The 19,960-nt window shown below is 46.8% G+C and overlaps 2 protein-coding genes across 2 annotated transcripts in view; one reads left to right on the forward strand and one right to left on the reverse strand.

Annotated features, from left to right (window-relative positions):
- The window catches only part of LOC311340429 (uncharacterized protein), a gene marked incomplete at both ends in the record, with an annotated part of 36,153 nt that extends 20,908 nt beyond the window's left edge, over nt 1-15,245 (reverse strand). The window contains 3 exons of the mRNA XM_084465330.1: nt 13,229-13,408; nt 15,063-15,075; nt 15,208-15,245. Of these exons, the coding sequence (XP_084321456.1) occupies nt 13,229-13,408; nt 15,063-15,075; nt 15,208-15,245 (231 nt within the window). The remainder of the gene's footprint in view (nt 1-13,228; nt 13,409-15,062; nt 15,076-15,207) is intronic.
- The window catches only part of LOC311341124 (uncharacterized protein), a gene marked incomplete at its 3' end in the record, with an annotated part of 99,047 nt that overhangs the window by 32,926 nt on the left and 46,161 nt on the right, over nt 1-19,960 (forward strand). The window lies entirely within an intron of this gene.

Below are 19,960 nucleotides of genomic sequence, written 5' to 3' on the forward strand. Positions count from 1 at the left end.
ATTTGACAAACGTTGATCCAAAAAGGGATAGTACGAGTTTTGTGCTGTTCATTTATGCAAATTCTTCCATCACTGAAAAAAGTGGGCCAGTGTGGGCCTGAAACTCCCGGGCCGAAAATGGGTCCCACTCCGGCCCTGCCCACACCTATTTGTTGAGTGGTTAATTGAAAATGTATTTGCAATCAGAGGTGTAATAACGTGTTGCAAATCAGGGAAATGAGAATAAGACAATTAATAATACATAATTTACATAATAATACTCTGACTTGTTAAGTCGTTAAATGTAAAAAAGGAAACAAATTGGGTGTATTACACCAGGCACCGTCAAGAATACTGAAAAACAAGAACATTTAAGGTGGCAATGAATGGGGGAGAGGGGCCCACACCGATATTCTTTCAGGGGGGCCAGAATTCCTACTGCCCTGACTGGATTACCCTGAGCGAACGCAATCACCTCTTCCACATTTGATAATTAGTCAACAAATGCAACTTTGAGATTTATTTTAGGTCGTATGGGTAGGCCTGCCATAAAGGCCCAGATACAGGCAATGTGTAGACTACTGACTTTATTTCGATATTGTATGCCGTTTAAACATTCGTTCCTTTGAATTGGCTTATGAGGAGACACATTCACCGTTTAACATTGATACCCCATGGATTACAAACGCATATAGTCCTATATAACATCATATTTAATGGAAATCATTAAGCTTACCTTATCAGTCCTGTAATTGTGAATAGGATGCCACACAAATGTGTCCTATTGCAATATACATATATTATTTCAATCTGAATACACTTGCCAGGACATATTCGCCTGCAAATTCACGCTCTTCCCTCCTACGGAGTTGTTGACGTCAAAATACCTGATCTTAGAGCATCACGCATAACTCAATGCAGTGCAGAAAGACTGCATTCCAAGGTATTCGTCCAATCAGCGGAGACCGAGCTCCAAGATGATATAATGTAATAGATTATTATTGCTTTTCTAGACTAGACTTTTCTGTTTGCTTTAGCTTTCTTCTAAATCTTACATTGCACTTTGCTATTTTATTATATTATTTAATTGTATTCATTTTACTTTGCTTTTGTTTCTTTTACTCATATATTTTATTACTTAATTTTATTGTATATGAAGCATGAAGTGCTAAATAAATAAAGTCGCCTTGCCTTACCTAATCTAAGCAGAACACAATGCACTGTACTAATCGATAGAAACTCTTAAGAGTGGTGCATTTTCGATTACATTGCTTTTAGTTCTAATCTGGAACAAGTTTGGTCTAAATTTGGTATTTTAAACACAAACGTATTACCACACGCATGTATTCACTTTAACGAATTCAGATTCCTTCGCAGCTGTCTGTCTAGCTAAAGGCCTACACCAGTGGTCATCAACCTTTTTAAGCCCAAGATCACTGACCTCAGCCTTGGTGAAAGGCAAGATCTACCTATTGAAGCCTTGAGAGAAAAAACACAGCCCAGATTTTACTTCCAACTTGAGGCCTTTTATTTGGCTAATTGTATTTGAATTACATTGGCAACTCTAAGTTGCATTATATAATTTCATTCCAACACAAAAAATAAAGGCATGTGGGCTATTTTCCATTTGTATGAGGAAATTGTTTTGTTCATAGTAACCAACAAATCAACATAGATAATAATAATACATTTTACTTGCAGTTAGCAGATCATATGAAGTGCCATTGTTAACTGTTATGCTCAGTTCTGATTATATTATTATATATATATTACTGTGGAAAGTAACTATTGCAATACTTTCAAGTACATTTTTAAATGCTGAAATGTGTCTAATTTGGACAGCCCTCTTAAACGGAACTCAAAATACCTGTGCATGTTTATGTTCATGTTCATGCACGCAAGCATGGAATGCATGGAAGCATGCAATGTTGAAAGATCAGATGTTTGAAATACTTGACACCGACGTGGAGAGGCACTTTTGTCCAGGGCATAATGTGCATTTCACGATTACTCGTTCCAACAATTTCTTGGAGGGAAAAATAATGGCTATACTTCCATTTAAAGAAGGCTACTTTTGGATTATTTTGGCTCGTCATTCCTGTTTCTCGTTGACTCACTTGTGTCGTTGTGTGTCCGACTCTGCGTGCTTTCGAATGTGTAAACAACACCCGCCCAACTCTACCTCAGATTGGCTTACCGTGAAATGTCACTCTACCTAGTCTCGTTCCCTATAATCAAGTGAAGAACAGTAGCGAGAGAGAGCGATAGAGAGAATGATAGAGAGAGAGCGTAGTAACGCCGATATCCTACGCCATTATTCCCATCACTGATTAAGAGAGAGAGGGCGAGAAGCGCTTGCAAAACTGAACATTAATCAGGCATATTTTTATTATATGTATGTATATGTGTGTAGTTTTCTATTATTTTTAGGGAGCTACAGGAAGTGTCTCAAAGATCGACCAGTCGATCTACGGGTTGGCGACCACTGTGCTAGACCATTCACCCAACCGCTGTTCTCTGCTCTCGCTATAAAATACATCGATTTGTATTAAAAAAATAGCCACAGTAACAATAGATACACTGTAAGACATTTCAGGTCAGTTCAACTTGCAAATGAAGGTTCACCTGCTGCCTTAAAACTGCAAGTTAACTCAATTTAAGATTACCTTTGTTTCAACTCTGAAAATAAAGTTCAAAAGGTTGATTATACTACACTGTTCTAGTTGTCACAATGTTGTTTTTTAAGTTGTCAAAGTTGACTTAACTTTTAATCACTTGTAATCTTAACTTGATACCATTAGTTGAAACAAAATATAATTATACATCATTGATACATGAAAACTTTTAATCACATCTTGTTTAAACTCGATACTGTGAGTTAAAACAACATTTTTTTAAAACATTATCAATAGAATAACATTCTTTAGCTAGTAAAACAAACAGATATTTCATTATTATTGTAACTCACAGTTCTGAGTTAAACTAACTTAGCCGTATTTATACGACTCCCCATTTAAAGTTAAGAGGATTAAAATTCTAAATTTGTTTCAACTTGCATGGTAAATGACAGAGCTTCACACTGAATTCTTGCATTTGACCAAGAACATTTATTTTATAAATACATTTATATAAACTTTAACAGAAGTTAAAGGTTTTAACATGCCATACCCAATGTATGTCTCTGTAATGTACAGAGGGTGGACTTGCAGACAGACATGACAGTCAGACAGAGGGTGGACTTGCAGACAGACAAGACGGAGGGTGGACTTGCAGACAGACAAGACAGAGGGTGGACTTGCAGACAGACAAGACAGACAGACAGACAGAGGGTGGACTTGCAGACAGACAGACAGAGGGTGGACTTGCAGACAGACAAGACAGAGGGTGGACTTGCAGACAGACAAGACAGACAGACAGACAGAGGGTGGACTTGCAGACAGACAGACAGAGGGTGGACTTGCAGACAGAGGGTGGACTTGCAGACAGACAAGACAGAGGGTGGACTTGCAGACAGACAGACAGAGGGTGGACTTGCAGACAGACAGACAGAGGGTGGACTTGCAGACAGACAGACAGACAGAGGGTGGACTTGCAGACAGACAGACAGAGGGTGGACTTGCAGACAGACAGACAGAGGGTGGACTTGCAGACAGACAGACAGACAGAGGGTGGACTTGCAGACAGACAGACAGAGGGTGGACTTGCAGACAGACAGACAGAGGGTGGACTTGCAGACAGACAGACAGAGGGTGGACTTGCAGACAGACAGACAGAGGGTGGACTTGCAGACAGACAAGACAGAGGGTGGACTTGCAGACAGACAGAGGGTGGACTTGCAGACAGACAGCGAGACAGAGGGTGGACTCGTAGAAAGAAAGAAGGTGAGGTGGGGTTGAACAATGAGGTATGTGAGATAGTAAACAGATAATCTGCGTCGTTCTGCGTTCTGCGTTTTAGTGAGCGGACCAATCACAGCCTTTGCGGCTGCGTCGCCTCAACGGAAAGTTGCCTTGCGTGAACGTGGGACCATAATCAGCCCTTAAGGTGCCTTAAAGGGCTGATTATGGTTCCACGTCAACGCAACGCAAGGACCAAGCAGACGCTTTGACACAGTCGTGAACCTGAATCAAACACCTCATTCTCTGAATTGTGGTGTGCATTTTCTGAATCAATTCATGGTTGAATTGTATTTATTTGTGTAAAGGAAAAACAAGCGTTGGTCACCAGGTGACCATTCACAATATAACGGAGTATGCCTCTTATATTATATTAAACCTCTCCGGCGTTCCTTGGCTTTCACATGTGTACTCTCCCGTAGAACAGTTTAGAATTTTACCAGATCATATTTTTTATGATATATTACCCTGTAATATATCATAAAAAAGTAAATGAATTGGAATGGTCAAAGCGTTGTGTTCTGTGCCATCACCACAGCTGGACGCTCACCTCCCGGAGACCAGGAGCAGTCACAGGGAGGCCTCCAACGAGGCGTTCTCAAGGATCTTCTCCATACTGGAACGCCAGCGGACAGATATACGTCAACAGATGGAGAGGCTGGATAGGCTGCACCACCTGACACTGGCCTCCAATGTGCTTGAAGCTGCGTCTGAGCCAGCAGGAAACACTGGTGAGCCAACGCTCCCTGTCACTCACTGTGTGGTCATACTATTTTCAACCCGGTATCACACCATCTCATGCTCATAGTCACGAAAATGATCCTATTGAATCGTCTCCCAGAGCACGATTGTCAGATGTTTTTCGTGCTACTCAGAACGTGTTACTGTAAACCCATGCATTTTGAATCAGAGTTTCTCAGACTTCTCAGTTTCTCCGACTATTTTCCTGCTGGAAGGATATTTAATCCCTTGCATTTCAATTTGGTGATGTTCTTTGACTTCAGAAGGGGGGGATGTGCAGATAGTACAATGCACCCTCTAGTTATGTATACGTCACAACCACAAATGCAACTAAGGGTAAATGCCATCTATTATGGATACTCCATTCAGACCTCCTCAAAAAATTTAAACTAACCACGTCCTTTCAAACCAGTGTCATACAGAAGTGTAGGATAACTATGTAATAACTAAGTTTTTTATTATTGTCTTTTGATTCAGTGATTGTATATGATGTTTAGTTAGTCAGTTGAACGGCGTTTCTCATACTTATTGGGGGTTTTGAGGGACTATAAGAAATAACCAAAATTACATATTTTACACACAATGTGTTTTTCAAGCATATGAAGCAATGAGCTACATTTTTGTTATTGTATATTTAAGCAATAGATCCCCTTAACTGTGGTATAATGAGTATGGCGAAATGAAAGTCATAGACACCCTCAATTTTGAAAAAGCTAGAAAGTCGGAAAAGCATTTTCTTTTTTACAAAAAAGTAGTCCCTCCTGGCTGCCGGCAAAGTGTACGGCAGTTGCTATCCAACACACTGTAGCGTCCTTCAGAGAGAAGGCTAGAGACGGCACCGTGTGCCTATTGCTTTACAACATTTCCACCCTCTCCAGCATATAACATATTTTTAGGCTTCAGTGAGCTACGCTATTGCTTTTATATATAAATAAACAACAGTTCAAGTTAGGCGCGGAGTGATACTGAACTCCGTAAACTGAACGGGCGTCATAGCTGTGCTCAATATACAACAGTTGGGAACCAATCAAATCGCTTGATTTAAGCCACCCGTTTTATAAATATCCATATGCCCTTGTTTACGACCTATGCCAATTATTTCATCTTCTGTAACGTGCCTTTGTTAGGAGCGGGACGCTGTGATGAGGAACATTAATGAACTAAATGTAAGCACAGTTCACGTTGCACACAGGTTCAGGAGTTCTGTGTAAAGTGCTGTTAACACAACCCTAGATGAGGAGTAATCACCTTAATAGTGCACTTCACTCATTTACATATTTAAAGCGATACTGTAGGAATTACTCCCATCTAGTGGTACAATTATATATTGCATTCAAACGAATAGTGCTCGCTTTTCAAATGGACGTTGCATTGCACGTGTGCGTGCATTGTCAGAGATCATCATCATTAGGTGATTTAAGGGTAGGGAGAGGGAGAAGGAGAGGATAGAGAGGCAGTGGATCGGTGGGAGGTAGTAGGCATGAAATGCAACCCTTATATTCTATCAAACATAGCCTATGCTGATATCCTCCAACGAGGCGAACAACCAAGCAATAAGAAAAGCTTGTAATTTAGACAGTAACATTGACTTAACTGTCGAGAAGAAAGCAGGCAACTTCAGCGTCCCTTTGAAAATCGTAATCCTTAATTAGCTCTTTAAACCTGGGAAAAGCTTCCCAGATGTTTACCCTTGTTTTTTTAACTCGCCGGTCAAGTGGCCTTTTTAATTCCCTTATACACTTTTTTGGCCACTAGGATACCTTCTCCTGTGGCGTGGCATAATTATGATCTTGCATTATGATCAAAGTGCAGTGCAGGCTTCCAAATTTGCTTGTGCAGTGACAAGCGCTTGTCGCTAAGCTCCTTCTGCGTTTCAGTCACGCTGGCTCTGAGCGAAAGTGCGTTTAGCCTGCTAGTACCACCTAGTGCTTGATGTCAACGTGTAATTAACTTTTGTAATCAACGTGGCTCGTTACATTTTGTGACCATAATGGGGGGAGCCTTGAACACATGCACACAGGCACCCACACACAATTCAAGAGCATGCTAGACTCTTCTTCTCACACACTCAATGTGGTTGATAATTGAGTTAATTCAGGTAGATTCTGATTTCCATCTTTCCATCAGAAATTAAACAACTATTAATCTGGTTCCCTATTCCTTATTTCTATAAATGTGCAGCCTGCCATGATCATTGCACTCAACAACAGAAATAGTCAATGCACACTGAGCATGAATAATAGCCTCTCACAGATGAGGGGGGCATTGCCTCGGCGGCACTCAGGGAGGCGCTGTTCTGTCTGGAGCACCTTAGTATACGTGTCTATTTCTTAACCAGCGGAACCGAGTTAACGAAAAAAATATAACAATATACCAATATAAAAAGTGCGCTGTTTTGGAGCAGAGCTATTTGGAGTAAAAGCCGGCTAAATCATTTATCTTTAAATTAATTAATGAGTTAAGCGCACTATTAAAATGATGATGATGATGATGATGATGCAACGTAAACAGTGCTGACGTTTTGTTAATTAATGTTCCCTATCACAGTAACCTAGAATAAATATGTTCGGGGGTTGTTCTGGATATTGTGTTCATATAATGTATTAAATACAGGATATATGCGTACATGTTACAGAAGATGAAATTATGGCCATAGGTCGTAAACAAGCGCATATGGATACATACTGGGGGGCGGGGGGATTCTGAACAAAATGTATCTCATTGCTTCAAATGTTGGAAAAACATATTTGGTATAAAATATGTCATTTTGGTTATTTCTTAAACAGAATATAGCCTTCCCCGATTATAGTTCCTCAAAACCCCCGATAAGTCACAAGCAGTTCAACTGACTAACTAAACTAAAAATGGGAGTATCCATTATACAGAGCATTTACCCTTAGTCGCATTTGTGGTTGTGACGTATACATAACTAGAGGGTGCACTGTACTATCTGCACATCCCCCCCTTCTGAAGTCAAAGAACATCACCAAATTAAACTCAATTGAAAAAATCACGTTTAGTCATTTAATATTATCCCTGCTGAGTCATCAAACATAGAGGCATGATTTACTCTCATGTCCTCTTTTGTGCCCCTCGTTTGGGAAATGATGTGTTTTTGGAGGGTTAAAAAAAAACTATTGCTGTCGGTTCTTGCGATTGACGTAATAATGGGTTTCGAAAATAAAAGTCCCCTACTTTTTTCATGTTTATATTTGGGGGGACAAATGCATGTGTTCTAAAAAGTTCCTACAAAGGACCGTATCCCCTGAGTCCCCCTGAAATCAACGCCTGTTTGTGTTTGGGTGTGGATGCATGCATGTATGTAGGTGTGTATGTAAACACACTTATTGCCGCACAATTTAGTGATTGGGTGAAAACTGGAATTATTTGTGGTATGTCTGACAGTTAAACGTTGATGTGAACTGAATGACAGTTCTGTTAAAAAGCTGTACTGTTCTGACACCGTTGTGCTTTCCCTCCCAAAGGTTGAGGTCCTTACTCCAGAAGAAGAAATCGACGGCCCCTCGACTCACTGTGGCCCCTCCTCCGCATTGTGGCCCCTAGACTCACTGTGGCCCCTCCTCCACAGTGTGGGCCCTCCTCTTCACTGTGGCCCCTAGACTCACTGTGGCCCCTCCTCCACAGTGTGGGCCCTCCTCCTCACTGTGGCCCCTCGACTCACTGTGGCCCCTCCTCCACAGTGTGGGCCCTCCTCCTCACTGTGGCCCCTAGACTCACTGTGGCCCCTCCTCCACAGTGTGGGCCCTCCTCCTCACTGTGGCCCCTCGACTCACTGTGGCCCCTCCTCCACAGTGTGGGCCCTCCTCTTCACTGTGGCCCCTAGACTCACTGTGGCCCCTAGACTCACTGTGGCCCCTCCTCCACAGTGTGGGCCCTCCTCTTCAATGTGGCCCCTAGACTCACTGTGGCCCCTCCTCCTCACTGTGGCCCCTAGACTCACTGTGGCCCCTCCTCCACAGTGTGGGCCCTGCTCTTCACTGTGGCCCCTAGACTCACTGTGGCCCCTCCTCCACAGTGTGGGCCATCCTCCTCTCTGTGGCCCCTCGACTCACTGTGGCCCCTCCTCCGCATTGTGGCCCCTAGACTCACTGTGGCCCCTCCTCCACAGTGTGGGCCCTCATCCTCACTGTGGACCCTCGACTCACTGTGGCCCCTCCTCCACAGTGTGGGCCCTCCTCCTCACTGTGGCCTCTCGACTCACTGTGGCCCCTCCTCCACAGTGTGGGCCCTCCTCCTCACTGTGGCCCCTCGACTCACTGTGGCCCCTAGACTCACTGTGGCCCCTCGACTCACTGTGGCCCCTAGACTCACTGTGGCCCCTCCTCAACAGTGTGGGCCCTCCTCTTCACTGTGGCCCCTAGACTCACTGTGGCCCCTCGACTCACTGTGGCCCCTCCTCTGCATTGTGGCCCCTAGACTCACTGTGGCCCCTCCTCCACAGTGTGGGCCCTCCTCCTCACTGTGGCCCCTAGACTCACTGTGGCCCCTCGACTCACTGTGGCCCCTCGACTCACTGTGGCCCCTCCTCCACAGTGTGGGTTCTCCTCTTCACTGTGGCCCCTAGACTCACTGTGGCCCCTCCTCCTCACTGTGGCCCCTAGACTCACTGTGGCCCCTCCTCCTCACTGTGGCCCCTAGACTCACTGTGGCCCCTCCACAGTGTGGGCCCTCCTCTTCACTGTGGCCCCTCGACTCACTGTGGCTCCTCCTCCACAGTGTGGGCCCTCCTCTTCACTGTGGCCCCTCGACTCACTGTGGCCCCTCCTCCACATTGTGGCCTCTCCTCTTCACTGTGGCCCCTAGACTCACTGTGGCCCCTCGACTCACTGTGGCCCCTAGACTCACTGTGGCCCCTCCTCCACAGTGTGGGCCCTCCTCTTCACTGTGGCCCCTAGACTCACTGTGGCCCCTCCTCCACAGTGTGGGCCCTCCTCCTCACTGTGGCCCCTAGACTCACTGTGGCCCCTCCTCAACAGTGTGGGCCCTCCTCTTCACTGTGGCCCCTAGACTCACTGTGGCCCCTCGACTCACTGTGGCCCCTAGACTCACTGTGGCCCCTCCTCAACAGTGTGGGCCCTCCTCTTCACTGTGGCCCCTAGACTCACTGTGGCCCCTCGACTCACTGTGGCCCCTCCTCTGCATTGTGGCCCCTAGACTCACTGTGGCCCCTCCTCCACAGTGTGGGCCCTCCTCCTCACTGTGGCCCCTAGACTCACTGTGGCCCCTCGACTCACTGTGGCCCCTCGACTCACTGTGGCCCCTCCTCCACAGTGTGGGTTCTCCTCTTCACTGTGGCCCCTAGACTCACTGTGGCCCCTCCTCCTCACTGTGGCCCCTAGACTCACTGTGGCCCCTCCTCCTCACTGTGGCCCCTAGACTCACTGTGGCCCCTCCACAGTGTGGGCCCTCCTCTTCACTGTGGCCCCTCGACTCACTGTGGCTCCTCCTCCACAGTGTGGGCCCTCCTCTTCACTGTGGCCCCTCGACTCACTGTGGCCCCTCCTCCACATTGTGGCCTCTCCTCTTCACTGTGGCCCCTAGACTCACTGTGGCCCCTCGACTCACTGTGGCCCCTAGACTCACTGTGGCCCCTCCTCCACAGTGTGGGCCCTCCTCTTCACTGTGGCCCCTAGACTCACTGTGGCCCCTCCTCCACAGTGTGGGCCCTCCTCCTCACTGTGGCCCCTCGACTCACTGTGGCCCCTCCTCCACAGTGTGGGCCCTCCTCTTCACTGTTGCCCCTCCTCCTCACTGTGGCCCCTCGACTCACTGTGGCCCCTCGACTCACTGTGGCTCCTCCTCCTCACTGTGGCCCCTCGACTCACTGTGGCCCCTCCTCCTCACTGTGGCCCCTCGACTCACTGTGGCCCCGCCTCCTCACTGTGGCCCCTCGACTCACCCCCTTCTGTTTACTCTAAATAAATACATTTTAAATTCAAAACGACTGTCTTTAAAAAAAGTTACTTATACAGTTTCATAGAATATTAAATCGCCACAGTGTGATGTTTGTGCAGTACAGTGCAGTGTCTGTAATCTGATTGGATGTAAATTGATCAAATGTTGTGTTGAGCAAAATTATGACCAGTTAAAATTAGCATACAATTACAGTTCAAGTTGAGTTAAAGATGCGATCAACATGGGACTATCAGGTTCAAAACAATGAAGAATGAAGAGCAACAGAGGATGAAGGATTACAGAGGATTATAGAATATTGGATTAGAATCAAAATGGACAGATATATTGGCAGCATAACAAGTAAAACCATTTAGGTAAAGAGGGTGAGTGAATATTAAAGCAGTGAAGCAACACAAGAAATTTCTCAGGCGCTTAGAGACAGAAGGAACGACCGGGAAGTCACTCACTCACTCATCAAATACATATCATAAAAAGTTCATGAAATGTCATAATTCACAACAATTACACAAACTAAAATCTGGGTCCATGGTTGAAATAACATCAAATGATATTAAGGCTTGAACTGGGGGTTGAGAATTCGTACACGAGTTTGCGACTCTGTACTTAGATTTTTACCAGTAGGAGGCCGGAGTTTCCGACCTCTAACTGTATGTTCACACCGCACTTCGCCCCGCGACACGTTTCAATGTTAAGTGAACGTAGAGACGCGTATCGGGCGAAACTTTTTGTCGCCGGGACCCGCGACAAGATTTGATTGACGGGGCGACAGTTTTCCCCAAGACGGGCGGGCGCGTTCACGTGGATTTTGTCGCGCGAATGAGCGGAAGTTGAAATATTTCAACTTCTTTCGCGGCACTCGCGGTGAGACAGCCAATCAGCGTTCACTCCCTGTGGGTAACGTGGGTGAAGTAACGTAAAACAGCCAATCAGCGTTCACTCCCTGGGTGACGTCACGTAACAGCCAATCAGTTCACTCCCTGGGTGAAGTAACGTAAAACAGCCAATCACCGTTCAGCCGGCTGGGCTAACCGTTCGGAACCGGCCGCAACTGTGGGTCAATTTAATGATATGCGGCTGATATTAACAAACATTGTTTGTTACCAGTTTTCTGTGCACACATTAAGCACAGCGACAGATTTCGCTGAGTCGCCCGACAACATACGCAGCTTCGCGCAAACAGGCGAAAATTGTGTCTTTTGGTGTGAACGCACAGTTAGGGACATCGAACTGCATGGAACAATACCTGGATGATAGAGCGCAACAGTGTGGTTCCGGAAGTCGAGGTTTTGATCAAAAGCCACAAGTCAAGTCGTTGATGACTGCTGCCACTGAAGTCGATGGCTGGAGTTGGAGAGCTGGAATAGGAGATGAGCTCTACATGATGAAAATTATGTTGATATAGAATATCTAATAAAAATAAAAGTACAGATATATGATATACTACTAGCAGTGCTTTTTTTTTTTTTTTGACAGGGTGGTTCAAGACCCCTGAAGGTTACATTATCACGCTTATTATATGACTTCTTAATAAAGAATTCCACCAAAAATTATTGTATTGATTTAAAAATGGTTGTATTGCTCCTGCTAATGAAAAGATCAGTAAGATGGGATATTGTGAAATAGCGACCATAGCAACGGTCTGCCATACAGAGATAACAGGCCGCTGAATGACCAATCAGAATCTGACATAATACGCAGTCGAGAGACGGCGGAGATTCAACATCAATGACCGGATCCAGGAGCTCGGGGCTATGATCCCAAGATCAGCTAACCAGTAAGTGTCTCTCTTTCTCACACAAGCACACACACACACACACACGGGCGGTGTTGAGGGTTTCGTGCAGTGGTGTTTACAGTGTTGTGTGTGGTGTTGATGGTATTACACTTTGGATGGTGTTGATGTTATGCTGTGGATGCTGTTTACAGTACTGTGGCTGGTGTGGCTGGTCCTGGTGGTGGTGTTGATGGTGTAACAATCTAGGTGGTGTGGTTGGTGGTTTTGATGGAGTTATACTGGGTGGTGTTGATGGTGTTCTACTGGGTGGTGTTGATGGTGTTCTACTGGGTGGTGTTGATGGTGTTATACTGGGTGGTGTTGATGGTGTTATACTGTGGGTGGGGTTGATGGTGTTCTACTGGGTGGTGTTGATGGTGTTCTACTGGGTGGTGTTGATGGTGTTCTACTGGGTGGTGTTGATGGTGTTATACTGGGTGGTGCTGATGGTGTTATACTGTGGGTGGTGTTAATGGTGTTCTACTGGGTGGTGTTGATGGTGTTATACTGGGTGGTGTTGATGGTGTTCTACTGGGTGGTGTTGATGGTGTTATACTGGATGGTGTTGATGGTGTTCTACTGGGTGGTGTTGATGTTCTACTGGGGGGTGTTGATGGTGTTATACTGGGTGGTGTTGATGGTGTTATACTGGGTGGTGTTGATGGTGTTCTACTGGGTGGTGATGATGGTGTTATACTGGGTGGTGTTGATGGTGTTATACTGGGTGGTGTTGATGGTGTTATACTGGGTGGTGTTGATGGTGTTCTACTGGGTGGTGTTGATGGTGTTATACTGGGTGGTGTTGATGGTGTTCTACTGGGTGGTGTTGATGGTGTTATACTGGGTGGTGTTGATGCTGTTCTGGAACAAGGGGACCGTCCTGAAGGCGTTGGTGGATTACATCCGCCGGCTGCAGAAGGAGCAGCAGAGAACCAGAGACCTGGAGGTCCGACAGAGGACCCTGGAGACCAGCAACAGAGCCCTGGAGCGACGGGTCCAGGTACCACACCTGGTACACACCCAGGTACCACACCTGGTACACGCCCAGGTACCACACCTGGTACACGCCCAGGTCACACACCTGGTACACACCCAGGTACCACTCCTGGTACACACTAGGGGTTTCACGACTACTGATTTTTGCTAGTCGACTAGTTTAGCATAACAGTCGGCAACTAGTCGACAAGTCGATAAATAATTTAATTATTAAATTGACGCATTGACGCATTGAGCAGCATTAAGGAAGACACAGACAGGAAGGATTTCTGGTGAATCATTGAAAATGTAGTCTTGTCAAATTCATAAATAACATAAGAAACAATTCATAAATAACAAGAAAAAAAATATAACACTGTTAATACAAAAACGGCAGCATTAACGGCAGCATTAATTAAAAACGGCATTCTTGTTATTGACGCATTGAGGTTTGAGTACTCGTCTTTCTAAATGTGGGTCATCAACGAGGTTGTAAAGTAGTAACTTCAGGCACATCTGTCAAAATAAATGTTTTTTTCTCCCGACGTGTTTACGATCTTTATTCATTCCTTGCGATGCGGCAGGGAGCGCCGTATACGGACGGGCGGCGGAGGGGCTGCTCCGGCGGGAGAAAGATGTTTAAGCAGACAGCTGTCAACTAACTTTGGGTCGGCGATTTATTTAAAAAGCTGGCGCAGAAGATGGAGGAAGCCGGTGTCGTGCCAATGTAGTTACCCCCTATAAGGAGTGTATCATCATCAACGTGCATTCAGTACACACTACGCTTCGATTTAACCCAAGGCTGAATTAAAAGTCCATGTTTTTCTAAATGTTGCTCATCAACGAGGTTGTACAATAACTACGATCTTTATTCATTCATTGCGCCGCGGCCGAACTGACGGGGGTATTCTCTGATATTATTAATCTTACAGACTGCGTCGGGTTCTCCGACTCTCTGGTACTTCCACAACAAGTAGACTCCTAGTCGGGTTTATCTCGCCCATGGGGAAAAGGAATTGGGGGAAATTAACTTCGGCTTTGACTCTGTCCAGATTGAAACGCGACATGGCGGAGAAAGCGATGTTTCAGCAGACAGTTGTCAGTTCACTTCGGGTCCATATAATTTCTCCGACGCTCCATTGTTCCTCTCGGTCGTATGCGGACTGCTCCACCGGCAGAGCAGCCGGAGGAGTCCGCATACGACCGAGAGGAAATGATGAAAAGAGAAACGATATGGACCCGAAGTGAACTGACAACGGTCTACTGAGAACATCTTTCTCGAATGCCGCCTGAGTTTGTTGTTGCTGGTGACGTAAAGAGGTCAACCGGTGGCTCTATTACCACTAGTTGAAATGGGTACAGCGCCACCTAACGTTATCCATAGCAGACGTAGGCCTACTGCTATGGTAGTTTAACATTGCTTTGCATAGCATACACGTTACGGTGGACCGGTCTTCGTTTTCTGTTGAGTATTTCCACACATAGGACTGCCGCGATCGTTTTGTACGTACCTCAACGCCCGACGCTATTTTGTTTCCGACTAGTTGAATAGGGCCGACAGCGCCGACTAGTGGTTGTGACAGTCGAGTAGTCGACTAGTCGACTAGTTGGTGAAACCCCTAGTACACACCCAGGTCACACACCTGGTACACACCCAGGTCACACACCTGGTACACCCAGGTCACACACCTGGTACACCCAGGTCACACACCTGGTACCCAGGTCACACACCTGGTACACACAGGTAACACACCTGGTACCCAGGTCACACAGCTGGTACACACAGGTCACACACCTGGTACCCAGGTCACACCTGTTTCCTTGTTGGTTCTCAGGAGCTGGAGCTCCGTTCAGGCAGCCTGTCCTCTCTCTCTCTCCAGCGGCTCCAGCACCTCCTCCCTTCACCCAAGCTTCGCCTCATCCGTCTCTGCTATGGTGGCCATGTTGAACCCGCCCCTGGTCTCCATGGTGACCACGCCTCCCGACCTGGAGCCCTTGAGCTTTGCGGAGCTGGAGGACCCCCGGGGAGCCCCGCCAGTGTTCTCCCTGGACCTGCTGGGTCTGGGGGTCCTGGAGGACCTCCTGATGGAGGAGGCTGGAGGGGCCGCCCCCCTCCCCCACGGAGCGTCCAGGGGCCGCGGCAGGAGGAACCGCTTCAGTGTGGAGCAGCAGGACTGAGGAGCCGCGGTGCCGCGCCACCAGGGTTCACCTGCAGTGCGTTTACGCGGGGAAGCCATTGTTACCTGGGCACCGCTGTAACCAGGTTTCCTAAAGGGCCGATTGAAACCCGGGCGCGGTTAGGGTTAGGGTTAGGGTTAAGTAACCCGTCTGGCGTAGACGGAGCCACAGGGCAGCTAGTTAACCTCCATAACGTTATCCTTATCCAACGGTATTCATCATGTAAACACCGTAACCGTAATAACTCTAGTAATGAGTCTGTTAATCATAGTTTACTGAAGTGTGATAACTTACTTACTTACTTACTTAAAGCTTTATTGTCCCCTAAGGGCGATTTGGTTTGCAGCAAGACATCAAATAGACAACATAGGACATGACAGACCACTGGGGGCACCCAATGGGTGAAGAAAACATACATGCAGATACTTTAGGTAGTGCAGTGTGTATACAGGCATGCTGATAAGCATCCCTGCATGACATATCCATGTAAATAAGAATAATAATAATAATAAATACTATGCATCAAAATAAAAAAAATGAAAACAGGAAGCACTTTCTGCTCTCCATGGAGTACCTTCATACAGCAGGAAATCATACCTCACACTGTGCACCAAAAACATGATGATGTCAGCCCAGAGCTCCAAAATCTGAGTTCAGTAGAGAAATGGCACTGGGAACAAATGAGTGTCTATATCTATTGGTTTTAACTGCAGGGAATCTGAAACGTGACTTAGAAGGTAACAACTGAAACTCAGGATGAAGAGGATGACCATTTGCTGATAAAATAGATTCTGCCTTTTTTTGGACAAATGTACTGCACAGGTCTGTTAGGCTGCTTTGCTTGGCACCTATGATTTTGCCACTGGCCTTCACTATTTTGGCGAGTGAGGCTTTATTCTTTACATTCAGATTTCCATACCAGCATATTATAGAAAAAGATAAAACAGATTCAATGTATGATTTATAAAATATTCTCATAATGGTTTTATCCACATTGAATTTTGCCCATTTTACGGAGGCAGGATAGTCGCTGCTGGCCTTTCTTACATATATTCTCTGTGTTACGATTCAAATTTTGCCTGTCATCAATTATGCTTCCCAGGTATTTATATGAGCCAACTACCTCTACAGGTTGCCCGTTTATAGCAGTGACCCGGGTAGGGGGGGGCTTGCGCCTATAATCAATGACCATGTCCTTAGTTTTTGATACATTCAAGTGTAAGTGAGCACTATCACACCATAGGATGTACAAAAGAGTGGACAGGACACAACCCTGTGGTGACCCTGTAGAGGACAGTATCTCTTCTGAGAGTACCTCATTCACCCTCACTCTCTGAGTTCTGTCTGTTAAAAAATCCAAAATCCAACCCACTAAACTGAAATCTAAATTAAAATTTCTTAACAGCTTATCAACTAAAATGTGTGGTTTAATAGTGTTAAAAGCTGATGAAAAATCAACAAATAAAATTTTGGCATGAGTGTTGCTACCTTCAAGGTGCTTAAGTATCAGGTTAAGCAGAGTGGCTATAGCATCCTCAACTTCTCAAAATCCCCAAGGATCAGCACTGGAGCGTCAGGTGATATTGCCTGTAGTTTTTGGGTAGATTGCAATATAGTCTCTGAGGCATTGTCAGCGTTTGCTCTGTACACAACCATGACAAAAATTTGGGGGAACTCTCTGGGAAGATAAGGGGGGCGCAGTGATACGCACATTGAAACAGTTCAATGTCTTTAGTGCACAGTCTTTCTCTTACAAGAACATTTTTGCAGTATCTTTGGTTCAAGTATAGGCAGACCCCGCCCCCTCGTGACATACCAGTCGCAGCAGCATCCCGATCAAGCCGCACGGGTGAGCCAAAGCTTTCAATGGCAAGTTCGGTGTCCGAATCCCTCTCCGACAGCCATGTCTCTGTGATCACCAACAAGCAAGCGTCTCTGAATTCGTGTTGGAATCTGACGTTAGCTTGCAGCTCATCAACCTTGTTTCGAGGAGACTGCGCATTCGAGAGAATTATGGAAGGCAAAGGGATACGGGAAAGGGATTGTTTCCTTAGTCTTTGACGCAGGCCAGCCCGCTTTCCTCGCTTCCTGATCTTGCGGGGAAACGCGCCGGTAGAATACCTTTTTCCACTTGTTTGATCGGCAAGACAGTTTAGATCAGGAACCACTAGATCCACACCACGAAGATCCTGAAAGTAACTCCATTGGAGAAGAAGGTCTCTGCTGTATGTTATGCACTCCGGTTTGGTGAACCCGGTTAGCGCTTCCGCAAGATGGATCACCGTCCACAGAAGGAACAAGACAGTTAACTCCGTGATTTGATCCTTATCTGGTCAACTCAGTAAAGTATATTAAAAGTCCATCAGTAAGATGATTTGTTGGCCATTAAATACTGTGCATAAAAGGTGCGTAAAGACACAATGACAAAAACAAACAAACAGAGTTTACGAACAGACGTGACTTGCTGCTGGTCACTGCACGAGCATGCGCCCCTTTCATACGGTTACATCTGGCACTGCTGCGTCAGTGCAATGTGTTTTACGGTAACGTGCGATTCACGTGACTGTACCTGTTTTCAGTGAGTTGCGTTTTGGTTAATAAACGGAGAGCACGCTCCAAGTAAGCTCTGGCTTCAGTCTCCGTTATTCAAACATAACATTGGCGACGAGAGATGGCTGATTGCTCCCTACCACCACCCTCCCCCTTCCTAGCCCTACCGGGAGAACCACCGGTGCCGTGGCCTCGCTGGATTTCCTCGTTCGAAACTTATATTCTAGCTGCCGGCGCGGAGCGGAGGGAACAGCGCGTGTTTGGAACTCTCGGCAACGCAACAACTTACACAAATGCCGTGGAGCTACTAAAAGCACATTTCGCAGCCCCACAAAGTGCTCTGCTCCGTCGCGTCATATTCCGACGGAGACACCAACGGTCGGGTGAGTCAGTGACGCAGTTTGTGGCTGATTTACGAGGTTTAGCTAGCTTGTGCAAGTTCGGGGCCTTACAGGACGAAATGATAAGGGACCACCTGATACTGCACACGAACTGTGACAAAATAAGGGAAAGACTCCTACTGGAAAATGATGATTTAACATTAGCAGCAGCTCTACACCTTGCAGTTCAGGTTGAATCTGCTCTGGAATGTGCAGCTAGTTTATCCACCTCTTCCAACTCTCTGGCACTGGCCAAGGCAGCGGGCCCACTCGAGTCACGGGTGCCCCTCCTCCACGTGAGTGCAGACAGCAGCGAGGAGAACATATTACTAGCCTCTCAGTCACGTGACCGCCCACACCAGCCATGTGGGAATTGTGGCTCTTCTGCGCACAATTCAAGAGCTCAGATCTGTCCTGCCCGTGGTAAAACCTGCTCCAACTGCGGGAAACTCAACCACTTTCACAAAGTCTGTAGGTCTGCCCCAGCTAGAGCCTCCCAGCCACTTACCACAATCATCCACAATGTTAGCTCAGGACGAGCGCCATTTAAAACATGCTCGTTGATGGTTGGTGATGTTACTCTACCGCTCCTCCTAGACACTGGAGCCACGGTGTCCCTCCTGAACTTGCCGACTTACACACAGTTTTTCTCCCACGAGCCACTGGGGCAGCCCACCACCACCCTGCGTGGCTATGCCAACTCAAAGATTGACATCGTGGGCTCCCTTCAGCTGCCTGTGAAATACGGAGAGAAGACACTGCCACTCTTCAGGTTCAATATCGCACGCCACGGGACCAACCTCCTAGGCCTCGACCTTTTCAACAGCCTCGGTTTCACTCTGCTAGACACCGCTGGCTCAGAGATTCACACTGTTACCATCCCCTGGCAGCAACAGTGGCCCATGCTGTTCAGCGGTGTGGGCTGCCTCGATGTTTTCGCCCACCAGCCCTTGTTAGACCCGCAGGTGACGCCTGTCATCCAGCCCCTCCGCCGCTCTCCTCTGGCCCTCCAGGATGACATCTCCTCTGAGCTACAGAGCATGCTCGATGGCGACATCATCGAGCAGGTGAATGCATCGCCCTGGATCTCCAACATTGTGGTGGCAAAGAAGAAGTCTGGGGGGCTGCGACTCTGCGTGGATCTAAGAGCGGTAAACAAGGCCATCATCCCAGACAAATACCTTTTGCCAACGATAGAGGAGCTCACCGCCCAGTTCCACGGGTCCACCACTTTCTCCAAATTAGACCTCCGCCAGGGTTACCTCCAGGTGCCACTACACCCTGAGAGCCGCAACCTCACCGCGTTTATCACCCACAAAGGGGTCTTCCGTTACAAACGCATGGCTTTTGGTCTAAGCTCTGCCCCCAGCTGCTTCCAAAAGATAATGGCCTCCATCTTCGCTGGGATCCCGGGTGTGGCCATCTAGCTGGACGATATCGTGGTTCACGGGGCCACTGTCGAGAGCCACGACGAGCGCCTCCACAGAGTGTTCAGTGCACTGGCCAAGCACCACCTCACACTCAACGGCGAGAAGTGTGTCTTCGCTGCC

Source organism: Micromesistius poutassou, assembly GCF_964030765.1.
Source record: "Micromesistius poutassou genome assembly, chromosome: 3".
In the NCBI taxonomy this organism is placed as follows: domain Eukaryota; kingdom Metazoa; phylum Chordata; class Actinopteri; order Gadiformes; family Gadidae; genus Micromesistius; species Micromesistius poutassou.